Raw genomic sequence first — 18,783 nt, 5'->3', positions numbered from 1 at the left:
TATAAATAAATGATAAATACAGTGCTCAACATTTAAAAAATGAATATTTCTATGCTTTCTCAGTGATTATAGGTCATATTTTGGTACGTTTGAGCTAAACAGATTTATTAAATGGATAATTTTTTAAAAATAAGAGTTTGGTCACTGAACATCTTTAGAAATAATACAATTAAATTCAAATTAAATATGGCAACAAAAAAAAAGGACAAACTTTTAACTAAACTTGATTTGTTTTGTTTATCTTTTTTAAATGTGATTTTATTTTTTTATTATTTTATATATTATATTTGCATATACATTAGGTCTACTAATTACATTTTACTAGTTATTTTATTATATTAGCTTTAGATTTGTCTTCGGTGCTGGTTAATCTTCTGTATATGCACAAATACAACATTGTGTAGCATCCTATAGAAATCATTTATGTAAATGAGAGATCTGTGAGGGGTGAACTCATGTATGCTGAGCACTGTATATTACATTAAAAGCAAACACTAGTACTTCAGCTGAAATTAAGTAATAATAATAATGATAATTCATCCCTACTGGAAAAAAAACTACTTAAACCAGCCTAAGATGGTTGGCTGGTTTTAGCTGGTCGACCAGCCTGGTTTTAGAGGGGTTTTGGCTACATTCATGCTGGTTTCCAGCTATTTCCAGCATAGTCAGGCTGGGAGATGACCAGCTAAAACCAGCTTGACCAGCCTAACCTGGCTGGGAGCCCAGCCAAAACCAGCTATGTCCAGCTTAAACCAGGCTGATCAAGCTGGTTTTAGCTGGTCATTTTCCAGCCTGACCAGGTAGAACAGGCTGGAAATGGCTGCAAACCAGCCTGGAAGTGGCCAAAATACCTTTAAAACCAGGCTGGGCGACCAGCTAAAACCAGCCAACCAGCTAAGGCTGGTTTAAGCTGTTTTTTTTTGCAGTAAGTATGTTTTAAGATATGCAGTGAAACCATAATTCATTTTATTTTAACAACTGAAATACTTCATATATAATAACATATAATAATAATTTAAAGAATAAGAGTGTTATAAGTTGAACTGTAGTTTAGATTTCGATATTGGAGTGAAATGTTTTGCTGAATGTGAGCAGAGCATTTGTTCATCTGAGCTGATATCTAAGTGTTCGATTGCTGAATGATGGATAACTCTGCTGTTGACAGGATGTAGATGCCGGGAGGAAGTACAGCCTGGATTTCTCCGTGACTGAGTGGGCCAGATCGGTACGCTTTACAAATATAAATCACAAATACAGACTAAACCAGATGAGCTAAAGCGATAGTTCACCCAAAACTGAAACATACGGTCATCATTTACCCATGCTTTCTTGGTTTACTTTTTATTTTTGGAGTGTTTTAAGATCAGGGACTGCAGGCGGAAAAATAGCAATCTGTGCTAAAGCCTGGCAGCAACAATCAAGAATGCATGACTAGATGCTGTCATGGCTTTACAATCAATAAATGTATTTATAATGGAAGTCAACGGGTCAAAAACAGCACCAACATCACCAAAGAGGAGTCAATCTGAGTGTATTGAAAACTGTCAAAGCATTTTCCCAAAATATGTCTCAAGATCAGATTTGTCAGCAACGGTCTTTTGCTGAAACAGAGAAAGCTGTGGCCAAATTAAGCCTTAAAATCAGCCCTGTGGATGAAAACGACCCAACAGCACACAAGGGTTCATTTCTTTCCATCCGCTAATGTTTGAACCGTGATCTGTCCAGGATGATTTGACTGTGTTGTGTCAGCGGTGTGTAATGTGTGTTGTGTTCTTCAGAAGTCAGTGTTTCGGTGTTCAGCTGTCGTGTTGTTCAGCACTGCTCAGAAAACTCCTCCTGATGTCCAGCTTCAGTGTGAGGATCTACAGCAGATCAACACCACACCGCAGGAGGAGGCTTTCTATCACAGATACAGCACATCTGACAGCCCTGTTTCTGCCCTCGACATACCAGGTGAGACAAATCACTGTAATGCTGAATACTAGAGCTGTGGCGAAAACTAGCCTAGAGCGCTGTCTGTGGTTTAAAACTAGCCTAGAGCGCCATCTACTGTTTAACTCTAGCCTAGAGCGCCATCTGCTATTTAAAACTAGCCTAGAGCACCGTCAGCTGTTTATAACTAGCCTAGAGCACTGTCTGTGGTTTAAAACTAGCCTAGAGCGCCATCTACTGTTTAACACTAGCCTAGAGCGCCATCTGCTATTTAAAACTAGCCTAGAGCACCGTCAGCTGTTTATAACTAGCCTAGAGCACTGTCTGTGGTTTAAAACTAGCCTAGAGCACCATCTACTGTTTAACCCTAGCCTAGAGCGCCATCTGCTATTTAAAACTAGCCCAGAGCACCGTCAGCTGTTTATAACTAGCCTAGAGCGCTGTCTGCTGTTTAAAACTAGCTTAGAGCTCCACCTGCAGTTTAAAATTAGCCTAGAGCGCTGTCTGTGGTTTAAAACTAGCCTAGAGAGCCATCTACTGTTTAACACTAGCCTAGAGCACCATCTGCAATTTAAAACTAGCCTAGAGCACCGTCAGCTGTTTATAACTAGCCTAGAGCGCTGTCTGTGGTTTAAAACTAGCCTAGAGCGCTGTCTGCGGTTTAAAACTAGCCTAGAGTGCCGTCTGCTGTTTAAAACTAGCCTAGAGCTCCACCTGCGGTTTAAAACTAGCCTAGAGCGCCGTCTGCTGTTTAAAACTAGCCTAGAGCTCCACCTGCGGTTTAAAACTAGCCTAGAGCACTATCTGCGGTTCAAAACTAGCCTAAAGTGCCACCTGCGGTTTAAAAACTAGCCTAGAGCGCCACCTGCAGTTTATAACTAGCCTAGAGCGCCAGTTGCGGTTTAAAACTAGCCTAGAGCACTGTCTGTGGTTTTAAACTAGCCCAGAGCGCCACTTGCGGTTTAAAACTAGCCTAGAGCGCCATCTGCTGTTAAACACTAGCCTAGAGCGCCATCTGCGATTTAAAACTAGCCTAGACCACCACCTGCGGTTTAAAACTAGCCTAGAGCGCCACCTGCATTTAAAAGTAGCGTAGAGCACCACATGCGGCTTAAAACTAGCCTAGAGCGCCATCTGCGGTTCAAAACTAGCCTAGAGCGCCACCTGCGGTTCAAAACTAGCCTAGAGCGCCATCTGCGGTTCAAAACTAGCCTAGAGCGCCACCTGCGATTAAAACTAGCCTAGAGCGCCACCTGCGATTTAAAACTAGCCTAGAGTGCCATCTGCGATTCAAAACTAGCCTAGAGCGCCACCTGCGATTTAAAACTAGCCTAGAGCACCATCTGCTGATAAACACTAGCCTTTAAGCAGCTCAAACAAACAATTTCTTAAATATTTTTGTTTAAATATTGTGTGTATGTGTATTTGTGTATGTTTGTGTGTGTGTGTAGATAGCCATGGGAACATGAGTCAGGAGATGGAGCCGTTCTGGCATCTGGCGGGTGTGTCGGCTTCATTCATCATGCTGAGGGAATCCAGTGAGAACACAGAGTTCAACATGGCTCAGGTGGCCAGCGTCACACAGCAGGTACAGTGAGAGCCAATCAGAGTCCAGCTCAACCACATAAACCAGACTAATGGAGTTACAAAGTGAGCGTTTTGCGCGTTTGACACACGAATCGCGCAAACCGCTCAAGTTCGAAAACCTGAACTTCAGCAAACATTCGCGCCGCGTTAACCAATCAGAAGCTTTCTCTTGTAGGGGCCGAATAGTCAAAAATGTATAATGGATTATTTGTGTGTGAACGTATTCACTGACGGTCAAAGTGATTCTCAGTTCCAGGATGAGACTGTGTTATTCAGCGGTTGTTATCTAGAAATACCTATGAATATCACGACTGACCAATCAGAAGCCATGTATCAATAATGAATAATGTCCTCTTTTAGGAGACGAGCGAGAAGCAGCTGATGCTGAAGTATCACCTTCTCCTTCATGACTTTGTCTCACAGGTAACAAATAAACGCACATATCATGTCTGAAAGTCAAGTCATGTCCCCTTTGATTTATTACACACACTTCCATTGACTCTTAAATGTTAAAAACAGCTGTTTCTGCTGCTTAATGTGCTTTAACTGATATTTCCTCATTATATTATTCTACTTTTAATGTATAGGTCATGAACACACTTGTTTGTAGATCGAGCAGCTCGACCACTTTCTGCCGTTTATTATTCCTAGGCTTGTCCCCCATAGGAAACTGAATCGGAAGTTCTAAAACAATCGCAAACAAGAGCACATTGCAGAATAAGGTCAATCTGAACGCTCAGACTCCTGCTGTGTGTGTGTGTGTGTGTGTGTGTGTGTTTTGCAGGAGATCCTCCACTGGCAGCTGCTGTCCTCCTGGTCTCCAGAAAGAGGCGTCCGGGTGCTGGAGACGCAGTTTCTACCCAAATGTCCGCACGCCACCGGACCACCCTCCAGCACTCCAGACCAATAAACACACTAAGAAACGCTATCTGTGTGCGCTTCCTTCATCACACACACATCATCCTCAGCTCTGACCTCACACACACTGAAAAATAATGCTTTTATTACTTAAAGGTGCAGTGTGTACGTTTGACACCCAGTGGTTGAACTAGGTATTGCACTCCTGGATCAAAACACATGCAAGCGCAGGTTGCCAGATTGACAACCAACAGGAGTGATTGGTTGATTTAAGGCTGATTTAAGACATATTCTAACTAAAAGCAATGGCACCCGATTGAAAAGGAATACTTTCCATATTAAAAGGAGTTTTAGTCCTAACCAACACCTGAAATGTATATGTTAGAAACGACAATTCGGTGGAAGGGGATGATTGGGAGGCCCTGATCGTATGGGCCGATAGAGGGACTTTGGCCAGGACACCGGGGTTTACAACATTTCTCTAAATATCTCCTTTAGTGTTCAACAGAAGACTCTTGAAGAGTAAAAATTCTGACAATTTTCAGTTATGGTGTAACAACAGTAAATCCGTCAACAGCAAGTCTATAACACACACTTGTGGTTTCAATAAAGATAACCCCCTCTTTAGGATCACATGCGTGTTGCTCTCAAGTAGGTATCGCTGCAGTCCTGAGACCTCCAAGTGGGAGGAATTACACCGCCAGTAGGTTGGGTAACCTCCGAGTGGGAGGGACTTAAACCACAAGTAGGCTGGGTTTAGGTGGTGCAGATGTTAATAACACACATCAGGTTACTGTGAGGTTGGGTTTAGGGTTGGGGTAGGTGCAGACATTCATGAAGCACAACATCAGACTCATGTACAAGACATTAAATAAATGAAAACTCCAGGTGTGCACAGCCCACTTGGAATTCGAAGGCCCACCTACTCGGATCTGGCTTTGACCTCTGTTTATACCCTTCCTGTTGCACTTGCTCTCAGGGATTATAAATACAGGCTAATGATGCTAAACAAGTGTGAAACAATCTGAAGCAGGACTCACGGCACAGCGCTGGTCAGCGTCTCTCTGAAGGCCACCTTGGGTTTGCCCATCACACACGGACAGCTGTATTCCCTTTCCATCCTCTGAAACACACACACACACACACATTTTTTAGTTTGAGTCTCGGCTGGGTCAGTTGGTGTTTCTGTGTGGAGTTTGCATGTTCTCCCCGTGTTGGCATGGGTTTCCTCCGGGTGCTCTGGTTTCCCCCACAGTCCAAACACATGCGCTATAGGGGAATTGATCAACAAAACTGGTATTGTATGAGTGTGTGTGAATGAGTATGTATGGGTGTTTCCCAGTACTGGGTTGCAGCTGGAAGGGCATCCGCTGTGTAAAACATAAGCTGGATAAGTTGATTTCACTGTGGTGACCCCTGATTAATAAAGGTACTAAGCCGAAAAAAAATTAATGAACAGATATGCTAATAATAATAATAAAAGTATAAATAATAATAAAAATAATAGTAATAATAATAATAAATAGTATTAATAATAAAAATAATAGTAATAATAATATTAATAAAAATAGTAATAGTAATAATAATAATAAATAGTAATAATAATAAAAATAATAGTAATAATAATATTAATAAAAATAGTAATAGTAATAATAATAATAATAATAAAAGTAATAATAATAGTAATAATAATAATAATAGTAGTAATATTAATAAAAATAATATTAATAGTAATAATAATAATAAATAGTAATAATAATAAAAATAATAGTAATAATAATAGTAATAATAAAAGTAATAGTAATAATAATTGTAATATTAATAGTAACAATAATAATAGTAATAATAATAATAATACTAATAATAAAAATAATAGTAATAATAATTATAATAATAATAATAGTAATAATAATACTAATAATAATAAAAATAATAATAATAGTAATAATAATAATAATAGCAATAACAATAATAGTAATAATAATAGTAATAATAATAATAGCAATAACAATAATAGTAATAATAATAATAGTAATAATAATAGTAATAATAATAACAGTAATAGTAATAATAATAATAGTAATAATAATAATAGTGATAATAATAATAGTGATAATAATAATAATAGTAATAATAATAACAGTAATAGTAATAATAATAATAGTAATAATAATAGTAATAATAATAATAATAGTGATAATAATAATAATAACAGTAATAATAATATTAATAATAATAATAATAATAATAATAGTGATGATAATAATAATAATAATAACAATAATAAAAACAGTAATAATAATATTATTAATAATAATAATAGCATAATTTTAACTTCAGCTGTATATTACCAATCATTAACATGAGTAAATAAATAGACTCAATGAGGGGCTAAAGTATCTGTGTGTATATCTGCGTGCACAGATTCAGTGTGTGTCTGCTTGTGGATGAATCGTCCAGCTCTCGCCGCTGATGGAGCAGATTACTGTAGCCTGGATGATCACCTGAGAGTAGATCTCCAGATGCAGCTCCCCCATGCCGGAGATGATGGTCTCTTTGCTCTCCGTGTCGAAATGAACCCGAAACGTGGGGTCTTCCCTGGTGAAGCGGCTGATGCCCTTCGACAGCTTATCAGTGTCATTCTGAAGGAGAAAAGAGGAGCGTTTACTGCTGAAAAACACCACGCAGCACCGAGAGAGAAACTCTGATCCTCTGATTCTGGTACCTTGTTTGAGGGCCGAATGGCCATGGAGATCACCGGCTCAGGAACATGAATGGACTCCTGAAATACAGACTATTATTAAACCTCCTGTTGACTTGACTATGAATAGCCGAGCGCCACTTTAACAGCAGAAAAAAATATGTGTGTATATATATATATATATATATATATATATATATATATATATATATATATATATATATATATATATATATACATAAGAAATATACACACTATCCCATGCCCAACACTAATAATCACCATAAATAATAAAATTAGTGGTTATATTACAAACTACAATTCTTAATAATCAAACCCTTTGGTGTTCGCTGTGTTTAGTGAGTCGGTGTGGTGCTTGTGCTCAGTTCAATTCATCTTGATTTCTATAACACTTTTACAATGTATAGGGTGGGCCATTTATATTGATACACCTTAATAAAATGGGAATGGTTGGTGATATTAACGTCCTGTTTGTGGCACATTAGTAGATGTGAGGGGGCAAACTTTTCAATATGGGTGGCGACCATGGTGAAGTCGGCCATCTTGGATCCAACTTTTGTTTCTTTAATAGGAAGAGGGTCATGTGACACATCAAACTTCTTGGGAATGTCACAAGAAAAGCAATGGTGTGCTCGGTTTTAACGTAACTTTATTCTGTCATGAGTTAATGTGTTCAGTGTGCTGCCCATTGTGTTGGATTGTCAATTCAACCCTCTTCTCCCACTCTTCACACACTGATAGCAACACCGCAGGTAAAATGCCAGCACTGGCTTCCAGTATGTGTAATTTCAGTTTTGTCGATGTGAGCCAATTGAATAGCCCCCAAGGTCTCCCGATCTGACCCCCTTAGACTTTTATAATTGGGGTCATCTGAAGGCAGTTGTCTATGGTGTGAAGATACAAGATGTGCAGCACCTGAAACTACAGATACTGGAAGCCTGTGCTGGCATTTCTCCAGCGGTGTTGCTATTAGTGTGTAAAGAGTGGGAGAAGAGGGCTGCATTGACAATCCAACACAATGGGCAGCACATTGAACACATTTTATAAGTGGTCAGAAACTTGTAAACAACTCATGACAGAATAAAGTTACGTTAAAACCAAGCACACCATTGCTTTTCTTGTGAAATTCCCAATAAGTTTGATGTGTCACATGACCCTCTTCCTATTGAAAAAAACCAAAAGTTAGATCCAAGATGGCCGACTTCAAAATGGTCACCACCCATCTTGAAAAGTTTGCCCCCCTCACATATTCTAATGTGCCACAAACAGGACGTTAATATCACCAACCATTCCCATTTTATTAAGGTGTATCCATATAAACGGTCCACCCTGTACTCTGTTCTGTCAATTCAAACAGCTTCTGTCCGTTTGATAGGACTGTACCTCGCTTTCCTTTCATACAAATTACAAACAGCAAAAAACATTTGTTTTCAAGTTTAGTGTTTGTTTAACAGTAGAGATTTCAAGCTTTATGTGAATATATTTCTCATGTGTGTGAAGCAAGTATTGGCTGAGAATTCAGTGTGTTTGCTGACCCCAGAGGACTCGTAATGAAGCTGCAGAAACAGTCATAAACACACGTCTGGTCCGAGAGCCCCTCCCCCGGAGAATCCTCAGCCTATAGCCATCGATGATTGGCTCCTGTACTAGTAGGTGGGGCTTCATTTGTTACATTGACCATTACCCTTTTCCTCATTCAAAACTATACAAGTGACATGTCTAGTGTGTTCTAGAATCTTAGCTCATTCCCGTGTAATAATAATGTTATGATGTTTATGTTTGGGTGATCTTCACGCACCATGGAGAGGTTGGCATTGTTGCGGGCAGTGAAGGTGTCTCCGCTGGCGCAGTCGATGCCAAACAGCGCACAGATATCTCCAGCATACGCCACCTCCACATCCTGAACGACACAGAGATAAACACAAATCAACACTTCATCTAGAGGAATGCACACAGATGGCAGATCTGGGCTGAAACTAATCCTAACGATTTTTATGCAACCCAGCACTGGAAGACACCCATAACCTCTCATTCTTACACACACACAGACAATTTAGTTCATCAGTTCCCCTATAACGCATGTGTTTGGACTGTGGGGGAAACCGGAGCACCCGGAGGAAACCAACACCAACACGGGGAGAACATGCAAACTCCACACTGAAATGCCAACTGACCCAGCCGGGACTCAAACCAGCGATGATGACACAGTGCTAACCACTGAGCCACCCTCCCTAATCATCTGCACTGGAGTCTGCGCTCACCTCCATCTGGTCAGCGTGCAGGCGCACCAGTCTCTGCACTCGAACCCTCCTCCCCGTGCGCGAGTTGTGGATGTAGTCGGTTTTCCTCAGACAGCCCTGATACACACGCACGTACGTCAGCTGACCGAAACGCCCCGCCTGAACACACAAGAGACAGTTTAGGGCTAGAAAACTGTCCAAATCATCTACTGTTGAACACTAAACCAATGAAAAACAGCAGAAAAGGGGCATTCATCTCAATATCAGCAAGTAAAAACATTCAGCATTTGACATGTTCAACAGAGGAAAGAAACTTGCTAACTTTATAAAAAGTGTTTATAAAAAGGTCACGACACCTTTATAAACGCGCCATGAATATGAAGGTTTTAAACATGCTTATTAAAACCGTCATTAGGTGTCATTCGCTCCGTTATGTCAATATAAATACAATGCTGACCTTGTTTGAGATGTCCTTGTTATGACATTATCAAGACAACATGACTTGTCATAAACCTGTCATAAACATGATTGTCATGAGGCATTATAATTGTGATTAATATTTATCCGATCGCTTTTTTAGGGGATTTGCCATTAAAATCTATCATCAAAAGTCAGATAATCTTATACTGTCACATCATGTCTTCCATGCATGTTTGTTTTCGTCATGTGACCTTCCCCATGTGCTCCTTTGTTCCAGTTCCCGCCTTGTCGTTATGTTCATCAGTCACCTGTGTTCATCACCTGTATGTAATCAGTCTCATCATCCCCAGTGTATTTACAGTCCCTGGATGCATCCGAAACCGCATACTTCCATACTATACAGTATGCAAAAATCAGTATGCGAGCCGAGTAGTATATCCGAATTCACAGAATTCGAAAATCAGTATGCGAGAAGTACCCGGATGACTTACTACTTCTGGCGAGATTCTGGAGTGCGCATCCCATACACGCTGCACTTTTCCATGATGTCCCGCGAGAGAATTCCTGAATAAGAGTAAAGCGACGCAACTGACGCAGGTAGGTCATGTGACCATGACAAAATGGCGAATGTAGTACGCCCCAATTCCATTCATACTGTATAGAACGCACTTTTCTATCGGCCAAGTAGTGTGTTTAAATTCAAATGCAGTACCTGCTGAGTAGTAGGTGGTTTCAGACGCAGCCCCTATTTTTTGTCATTCGTTGTCCGGTGTTCTCTCGTTTGATGTCTGTTTCACCCCATGTTTTTCCTGTGTTCATCCATGTAAGTGTAATCAATAAACCTACGTGTTTTGATAATCCTGCGCCCTCCTGTAGTGAGCTCAGGCGTTACAATAACAGCGTCATTGTTTTAGGACATTTAATGATAGTCTAACCTACCGCTGTAGCTGGCACATTTATAATGCCTCATGACAGTCATGTTTATGACAGATTTATGACAAGCTGTGTTGTCTTGGTAATGTCAAGCTGTCATAAAGACATCTCAAACAATGACATTCAACATGCATAACGGTCCTCATAATAAAAACTCCTTAGTCATGACATGATTATAAAGGATTTATGGCAGTCTTATGAACACCCTCTTCAAGTTAAGTGCTACGAAACATGTTTTAACAAGAAGTTCATGACGGATTTAAATTTTTGAGTGAACAGTCCCTTTAAACAGAGATATTAGAGTAGACCACAGAGAAGAGGAACAGCACTAAGCATCAGCAGTTTTCACCTCTAGTTTGAAGGCCAGACCCACGAACGGCTGTGTGTCATCTCTAGTGGAGTCCATCAGAATCTTTGATCCTTCACTCTCTCCCCTATAAAACACACACACATGCGCACACACACGCAAACGCGCGCACACACACACACACACACACACACACACACACACACACACACACACACACACACACACACACACACACAGATTTGTTATACTGTCGAAGGCCCCGTTTACACTAGAGTGTTTTAGTTTTAAAACGGCGTTTTAGATCAAAAACGATCCGCGTTTCACCTAGTGTGTCTGAACATATCCGTCCACACTACGCCCCCAAAAACGTACATCACGTGACCATTGGCGCACTCTGGGCATGTGCATTCTAGTATAAACAGGAAGCATGCGTCTCGCACGGCATTTGGTTATTGTTAGTCAACAAACGCCGGTTGAACATTAAACGCGATGGCAAAGAAAGCAAGAGAGGTATTTTTGTGGACAGACGACGAGGTCGAGTTACTAAACGTAACAAATGAATAACTGCACAATGGCGCCTAAAACAGACAATAGTGCAAACAACGCTCCCATTTCTGTGTCCATGTTGTTGTTTACAGTGAAGGCTGGTCTGCTGTCTTCCGGTAGCGTAAAAGCCATGTGTTATGGTCAGCGAATCTCAGCAGCGTTTCCAAAACGCTTCGTTTTCGGCGCTCGAAAACTCCGGCATAGTGTAGACAGATGGCGTAACCATCTGTAGCAAAACTTATGCGTTTTCAAACTAAAATGTATTAGTGTAAACGGGGCTTAAGTATGGACAACAAATTCCACATTCTATTGTTTTAACAATACTGTCTACAGCCTAACCTTACCCCTACCTCTAAACCAACCGTCACAACAACAACTGCACATCATTAGATACTTAAAACCACAAAGAATTTTAATCACAAGTAAAATATAACGTCTTAGAAAGGGATTTGTTTTCTTAAATAAGCAGGTAGTAAGTAACCTAATTTTAAAGCAAAAACAAACTATTCAGAATACATTTTACAGAAAAATCACTTAAATTTAAGATTATTTCTGCATACGAGCATATTTTCAATTTATCTAGAGAATGCTTCATTTTTGCAGGTAGACAGGAGCAGCATGAACATTCTACTAAAGCTCTTTTTTCTGTTAAACACTGGCTGAGCATCATATTAGTATTCGGTGAGCTTTGAAATGTCCCAATGCGTGTGTGTGTGTGTGTTTGTGTGTGTGCTGCTGAACTCACTCCTCGTTGAGTATGGCGTAGTTCTGCACCTCGGTGGGGTTTGGCAGATACTCCAGCACCGCGTCCAGCAGCGGCTGAACTCCTTTATTCTTCAGAGCGCTGCCCACCAGCACAGGACTGAAGGAGCGCTTGACTGTTGCTCTTCGCACTGCAGCCTGAGCACACACACAGATAACACTCAACAACTGATGATCTGCACACACACTACAGCTACAACTCCAGCAGAAAGACCAGCTTCATCAATCGTCACTTCCACGAATCAATAGCAGTGTTTTATCTTCAGGTGATCGGATGTAAATGTGTGTGATGCGACTTTGCAGCTTTACTTTTTTCCAGGTTTGAATTGTAAAACATCTGAGTGGATGGAAACAGAGCTACTGTAACAAGGAGGTCTTAAACTAAGACAGAAGTCAGGGTTTAGTGAGTACTGCAGTAAACCTTGAGGTCGAGGACAGTGGGAACTCTCTCCTCCAGAAACATCTCTCCCAGCGTCTCGTCAGCATTAGCGACACACTCCACTAGCTCCTGCCGGCGGTCTGCGGCTTCACTGCGCATCTCTGGCGGGATGTCCTCATAGCGCACACTCTCACTGCACACACACAGCAGAGCGCATGAGAAAACAGCTAAGCAATACCAAAATAAACCCAAATCACAGTATAAGCAATAACAATAAAATCACATATCAAAGTAATCTCGATACAATCACACAAAGTAATCATAATATACATTAATCTCGATATAACCACGAATCAAAGTAATCATGATATAAGTAATCTCGATATAACCACGAATCAAAGTAATCATGATATAAGTAATCTCGATATAACCACGAATCAAAGTAATCATGATATAAGTAATCTCGATATAACCATGAATCAAAGTAATCACGATATAAGTAATCTCGATATAACCGCGAATCAAAGTAATCACGATATAAGTAATCTCGATATAATCACGAATTAAAGTAATCATGATATAAGTAATCTCGATATAATCACGAATCAAAGTAATCACGATATAAGTAATCTCGATATAACCATGAATCAAAGTAATCATGATATAAGTAATCTCGATGTAATCATGAATCAAAGTAATCACAATATAAGTAATCTCGATATAACCACGAATCAAAGTAATCATGATATAAGTAATCTCGATATAACCATGAATCAAAGTAATCACGATATAAGTAATCTCGATATAACCGCGAATCAAAGTAATCACGATAAAAGTAATCTCAATATAACCGCGAATCAAAGTAATCACGATAAAAGTAATCTCAATATAACCATGAATCAAAGTAATCACGATATAAGTAATCTCGATATAATCGAAATCAAAGTAATCACGATATGAGTAATCTCGATATAATCACGAATCAAAGTAATCACGATATAAGTAATCTCGATATAATCATGAATCAAAGTAATCACGATATAAGTAATCTCGATATAACCATGAATCAAAGTAATCACGATATAAGTAATCTCGATATAATCACGAATCAAAGTAATCACGATACAAGTAATCTCGATATAATCATGAATCAAAGTAATCACGATATAAGTAATCTCGATATAACCATGAATCAAAGTAATCATGATATAAGTAATCTCGATATAACCATGAATCAAAGTAATCACGATATAAGTAATCTTGATATAACCATGAATCAAAGTAATCATGATATAAGTAATCTCGATATAATCACGAATCAAAGTAATCACGATATAAGTAATCTCGATATAATCACGAATCAAAGTAATCACGATATAAGTAATCTCGATATAACCATAAATCAAAGTAATCATGATGTAAGTATTCTTGATATAATCACGAATTAAAGTAATCACAATATAAGTAATCTCGATATAATCACGAATTAAAGTAATCACGATATAAGTAATCTCGATATAACCATGAATCAAAGTAATCACGATATAAGTAATCTCGATATAACCATGAATCAAAGTAATCACGATATAAGTAATCTCGATATAACCATAAATCAAAGTAATCACGATATAAGTAATCTCGATATAACCATGAATCAAAGTAATCACGATATAAGTAATCTCGATATAACCATAAATCAAAGTAATCACGATATAAGTAATCTCGATATAATCACGAATTAAAGTAATCACGATATAAGTAATCTCGATATAACCATGAATCAAAGTAATCACGGTATAAGTAATCTCAATATAACCATGAATCAAAGTAATCACGATATAAGTAATCTCGATATAATCACGAATTAAAGTAATCACGATATAAGTAATCTCGATATAACCATGAATCAAAGTAATCACGATATAAGTAATCTCGATATAACCATAAATCAAAGTAATCACGATATAAGTAATCTCGATATAATCACGAATTAAAGTAATCACGATATAAGTAATCTCGATATAACCATGAATCAAAGTAATCACGGTATAAGTAATCTCAATATAACCATGAATCAAAGTAATCACGATATAAGTAATCTCGATATAATCACGAATTAAAGTAATCACGATATAAGTAATCTCGATATAACCATGAATCAAAGTAATCATGATATAAGTAATCTTGATATATCCCAAATAAAAGTAATCACGATATAAGTAATCTCGATATAATCACGAATTAAAGTAATCACGATATAAGTAATCTCGATATAACCATGAATCAAAGTAATCACGATATAAGTAATCTCGATATAACCATAAATCAAAGTAATCACGATATAAGTAATCTCGATATAACCATGAATCAAAGTAATCACGATATAAGTAATCTCGATATAACCATAAATCAAAGTAATCACGATATAAGTAATCTCGATATAATCACGAATTAAAGTAATCACGATATAAGTAATCTCGATATAACCATGAATCAAAGTAATCACGGTATAAGTAATCTCAATATAACCATGAATCAAAGTAATCACGATATAAGTAATCTCGATATAATCACGAATTAAAGTAATCACGATATAAGTAATCTCGATATAACCATGAATCAAAGTAATCATGATATAAGTAATCTTGATATATCCCAAATAAAAGTAATCACGATATAAGTAATCTCGATATAATCACGAATTAAAGTAATCACGATATAAGTAATCTCGATATAACCATGAATCAAAGTAATCATGATATAAGTAATCTTGATATATCCCAAATAAAAGTAATCACGATATAAGTAATCTCGATATAACCACGAATCAAAGTAATCACGATATAAATAATCTCGATATAACCATGAATCAAAGTAATCATGATATAAGTAATCTCGGTATAATCATGAATCAAAGTAATCACGATATAAGTAATCTTGATATATCCCAAATAAAAGTAATCACGATATAAGTAATCACGATATAAGTAACCTCAATATAAACACGAATCACAGTAATCACGATGTAAGTAACCTCGATAAATTCACGTATCAAAGTAATCACGTATTGAAATAATCCAGACAATCACATATACAAGTAATCTCAATTGAATCTATAAGAGGTATGAAGCAAACGCTGTACCCGAACGGGCCATCAAAGACGATGCTGCGCTCCTCGATCAGGTCAATGATCCCGCGCAGATTCCCCTCCAGCCCGATGGGGATGTTCACAAACGCTGCATTCTGATTCAGTTTAGTCCTGCAAAAAACACACAGATTCTTTTATTGTACTTTGCTTGCATTTTGGTTGTGTTAATGTTGTGTTTTGGTTGTGTTCATGTTGTGCTTGTGTTGATGTATGTGTTTTGGTTGTGTCCTGACCTGAGCTGCTGCAGTGCTCTGTTGGGATTGGCTCCCAGTCGGTCCAGTTTGTTGATGAAAGTGAGGAAGGGAACGCTATATCGCTTCATCTGTCTGTTCACAGTCACCGTCTGACACTGAACTCCTCCGACCGCACACAGAACCAGCACCGCCCCGTCCAGCACACGCAGAGATCGCTCCACCTCGATGGTAAAGTCCACATGACCTGACACACACACAAAATTAAGTCTTGCACGTATGGAGAAATGCAAATAACATACGTGTTGCCAGATAGTGACGGAGCTCTGTTTGACTGCATATTCTCACCTGGTGTGTCGATGATGTTGATGTTGTGGTTTTTCCACATGGTGTAAGTGGCAGCGGACTGGATGGTGATTCCTCTCTGTCTCTCCAGCTCCATAGAGTCCATGATCGCTCCCACCCCATCCTTACCCCTCACCTGAGCACACACAAACAACTGTAAGCGGAAATACACTGCGATTTGGAGAGAATACAGATCCAAGACTAAAGCCCTATCTAAATGATTGGTTGAAACCTGAAATATGGGAAAACTGTCCTCTAAACTCACAATCACATTACATATTTCAAATCAGCAACCCAATCTGAAGTGGTCTGACGGATTACTGCTGTAGCTTCAGCTCCAAGTAGGTTTAAAACACTTCCTTTCCAGTTGTTCTGGAGCTATTGTGTTTGTGCAATGCTTGGCATGGCATCACTCTCCTTTACGGCTGGTGAGCAGAGGATGGAGTTATAAACTTTGTCTGCACGTCTCGTTCTCACCTCATGCATCTCCGCTATTCTGCCGGTGTAGTACAGCACTCTCTCGGTCAGCGTGGTCTTCCCGGAGTCAATGTGCGCTGAGATGCCGATGTTCCGGATCCGCTCGTTCGGTGTGATGCCATTTGAGCAGGAGCGACAGCTGATCAACACCTGAGACATCAGAGAGATTCAGAGATATCAGAGAGAAATACAGGTACATGAGAGATTCAGAGACATGAGAACCGTGAGACATCAGAGAGTGATCAGAGAGACATACCGATACATTAGAGAGACATAAGAGAGTGATCAGAGAGACAAGAGACATCAGTGAGACATCAGACAGTGATCAGAGACATACCGATACATCAGATACATGAGACATCAGTGAGACATCAGTCATCAGAGAGACATACAGATACTTGAGTGAGTTAGAGACATCAGTGAGACATCAGAGAAACACAGATGAATGAGAGATAGAGACATCAATGAGATATCAGAGAGACGTACAGATACATGAGAGATACAGGGACATCAGAGAGACACCAGAGTCATCAGAGAGACATACAGATACATGAGAGATACAGAGATATCAGAGAGCAATGCATATGAAGGAGATATTCAGAGAAATCAGTGAGACATCAAGGAGAAATACCGATACATGAGAGATTCAGAGACATGAGTGAGACATAAGATCAGTGAGACACCAGAGAGTCATCAGACATACAGATACACAAGACACAGAGACATCAGAGAGACAAAAAATACTTCAGAAAGAAATCAGTGAGACACAAAAAAGACACAAGAGAGACATCAGAGATACACAGACATCAGTGAGACAAAAAAGAGACACAAAACTGTACCACAGAGACATCAGTGACACAGAGACATTAGAGAGACATCATTGAGACATTAGAGAGACAATAGAGACACAAAAATACACCAGAGACATCAGTGATACACAGAGACATCAGAGAGACATCAGTGAGACACAAAAAGACACCACAGAGACATCAGAGATACACAGCGACATCAGTGAGACAAAAATACACCAAAGACATCAGTGAGACATAGATATCTGAGACATTAGAGAGACATCAGTGAGACATTAGAGAGAAAATAGAGACACAAAAATATACCACAGAGACATCAATGAGACACAGGAAAATCAGAGATTTCGGTGAGACTGATACATCAGTGATACACAGAGACATTAGACATCAGTGAGACAACAGTGAGACAAAAAATACTTCAGAAAGAAATCAGTGAGACACAAAAAGACACCAGAGATCAGAGATACACAGAGACATCAGTGAGACAACAAAGAGACACAAAACTGTACCACAGAGACATCAGTGACACAGAGACATTAGACAGACATCAGTGAGACAACAGACACAAAGATACACCACAGAGACATCAGTGAGACAACAAAGAGACACAAAACTGTACCACAGAGACATCAGTGAGACACAGAGACATCAGAGAGACATCAGTAAGACAAAAAATACTTTAGAAAGAAATCAGTGAGGCACAAAAATACACCAGAGAGACATCAGAGATACACAGAGACATCAGTGAGAAAACACCAAACAGATATGACGGGACAGTAGAGACACACAGCGAGATGACGAGGGGGAAATGGCATCATTGTACCATCCGGAGACAGAAAGAGGATCAGCAGGAGACTGACAGAGACACCAGAGAGAGACACACAGCGCGCTATGCTCTGAGTATGCGATATGTAACAGTAAATACACACCTGCTGTAAAGTGCTGTGTCCTGGCCGGTGCAGACGCGCCAAAGATGATGCTGCTCTCAGAAGCCGCATTGTGAACAACTGAAGATGTGTGTGTGTGTGTGTGTGTGTGTGTACGTGTGTGTGTGTTAGTTTACTCTCGTGTCACACACACGAGCTCAAAGTCACGCCGACCGGCTGCTTGTGAAACAGCTTCCT

At 39.1% G+C, this 18,783-nt stretch overlaps 2 protein-coding genes across 18 annotated transcripts in view; one reads left to right on the top strand and one right to left on the bottom strand.

The window, feature by feature from the left end:
- Positions 1–4,447, top strand: part of lxn (latexin) — a 17,912-nt gene extending 13,465 nt beyond the window's left edge. For 7 of the 16 annotated variants that reach the window (XM_087282860.1, XM_087282853.1, XM_087282859.1 and 4 more), the window contains 5 exons: positions 1,166–1,225; positions 1,782–1,953; positions 3,384–3,520; positions 3,880–3,942; positions 4,304–4,447. In XM_087282860.1, coding sequence (XP_087138986.1) covers positions 1,166–1,225; positions 1,782–1,953; positions 3,384–3,520; positions 3,880–3,942; positions 4,304–4,429 — 558 coding nt within the window. In that variant the 3' untranslated portion in view covers positions 4,430–4,447. 16 annotated transcript variants of the gene reach the window in all.
- The window catches only part of gfm1 (G elongation factor, mitochondrial 1), a 27,664-nt gene extending 8,881 nt beyond the window's left edge, over positions 1–18,783 (bottom strand). Inside the window, exons 1-13 of one of the 2 annotated variants that reach the window (XR_015508683.1) lie at positions 18,589–18,783; positions 16,851–17,000; positions 16,377–16,509; positions 16,071–16,275; positions 15,832–15,948; positions 12,732–12,882; positions 12,294–12,448; positions 11,042–11,126; positions 9,361–9,498; positions 8,898–8,999; positions 7,103–7,159; positions 6,882–7,019; positions 5,418–5,500 (exon numbers count right to left, since the gene is read on the bottom strand). Coding sequence is in view for 1 of the 2 variants with exons in the window: in NM_001079994.1 (NP_001073463.1) it covers positions 5,418–5,500; positions 6,882–7,019; positions 7,103–7,159; positions 8,898–8,999; positions 9,361–9,498; positions 11,042–11,126; positions 12,294–12,448; positions 12,732–12,882; positions 15,832–15,948; positions 16,071–16,275; positions 16,377–16,509; positions 16,851–17,000; positions 18,589–18,657 (1,583 nt within the window). In the remaining variant the exon portion in view is untranslated. The remainder of the gene's footprint in view (positions 1–5,417; positions 5,501–6,881; positions 7,020–7,102; positions 7,160–8,897; positions 9,000–9,360; positions 9,499–11,041; positions 11,127–12,293; positions 12,449–12,731; positions 12,883–15,831; positions 15,949–16,070; positions 16,276–16,376; positions 16,510–16,850; positions 17,001–18,588) is intronic. The other variant, NM_001079994.1, reaches the window with a different exon arrangement.

This window comes from Danio rerio, chromosome 15 (genome assembly GCF_052040795.2).
Source record: "Danio rerio strain M-AB ecotype USA chromosome 15, GRCz13ab, whole genome shotgun sequence".
NCBI lineage: Eukaryota > Metazoa > Chordata > Actinopteri > Cypriniformes > Danionidae > Danio > Danio rerio.
Note: the sequence above shows the minus strand (reverse complement) of the source record. Positions and strands in the feature narration are given on the sequence as shown.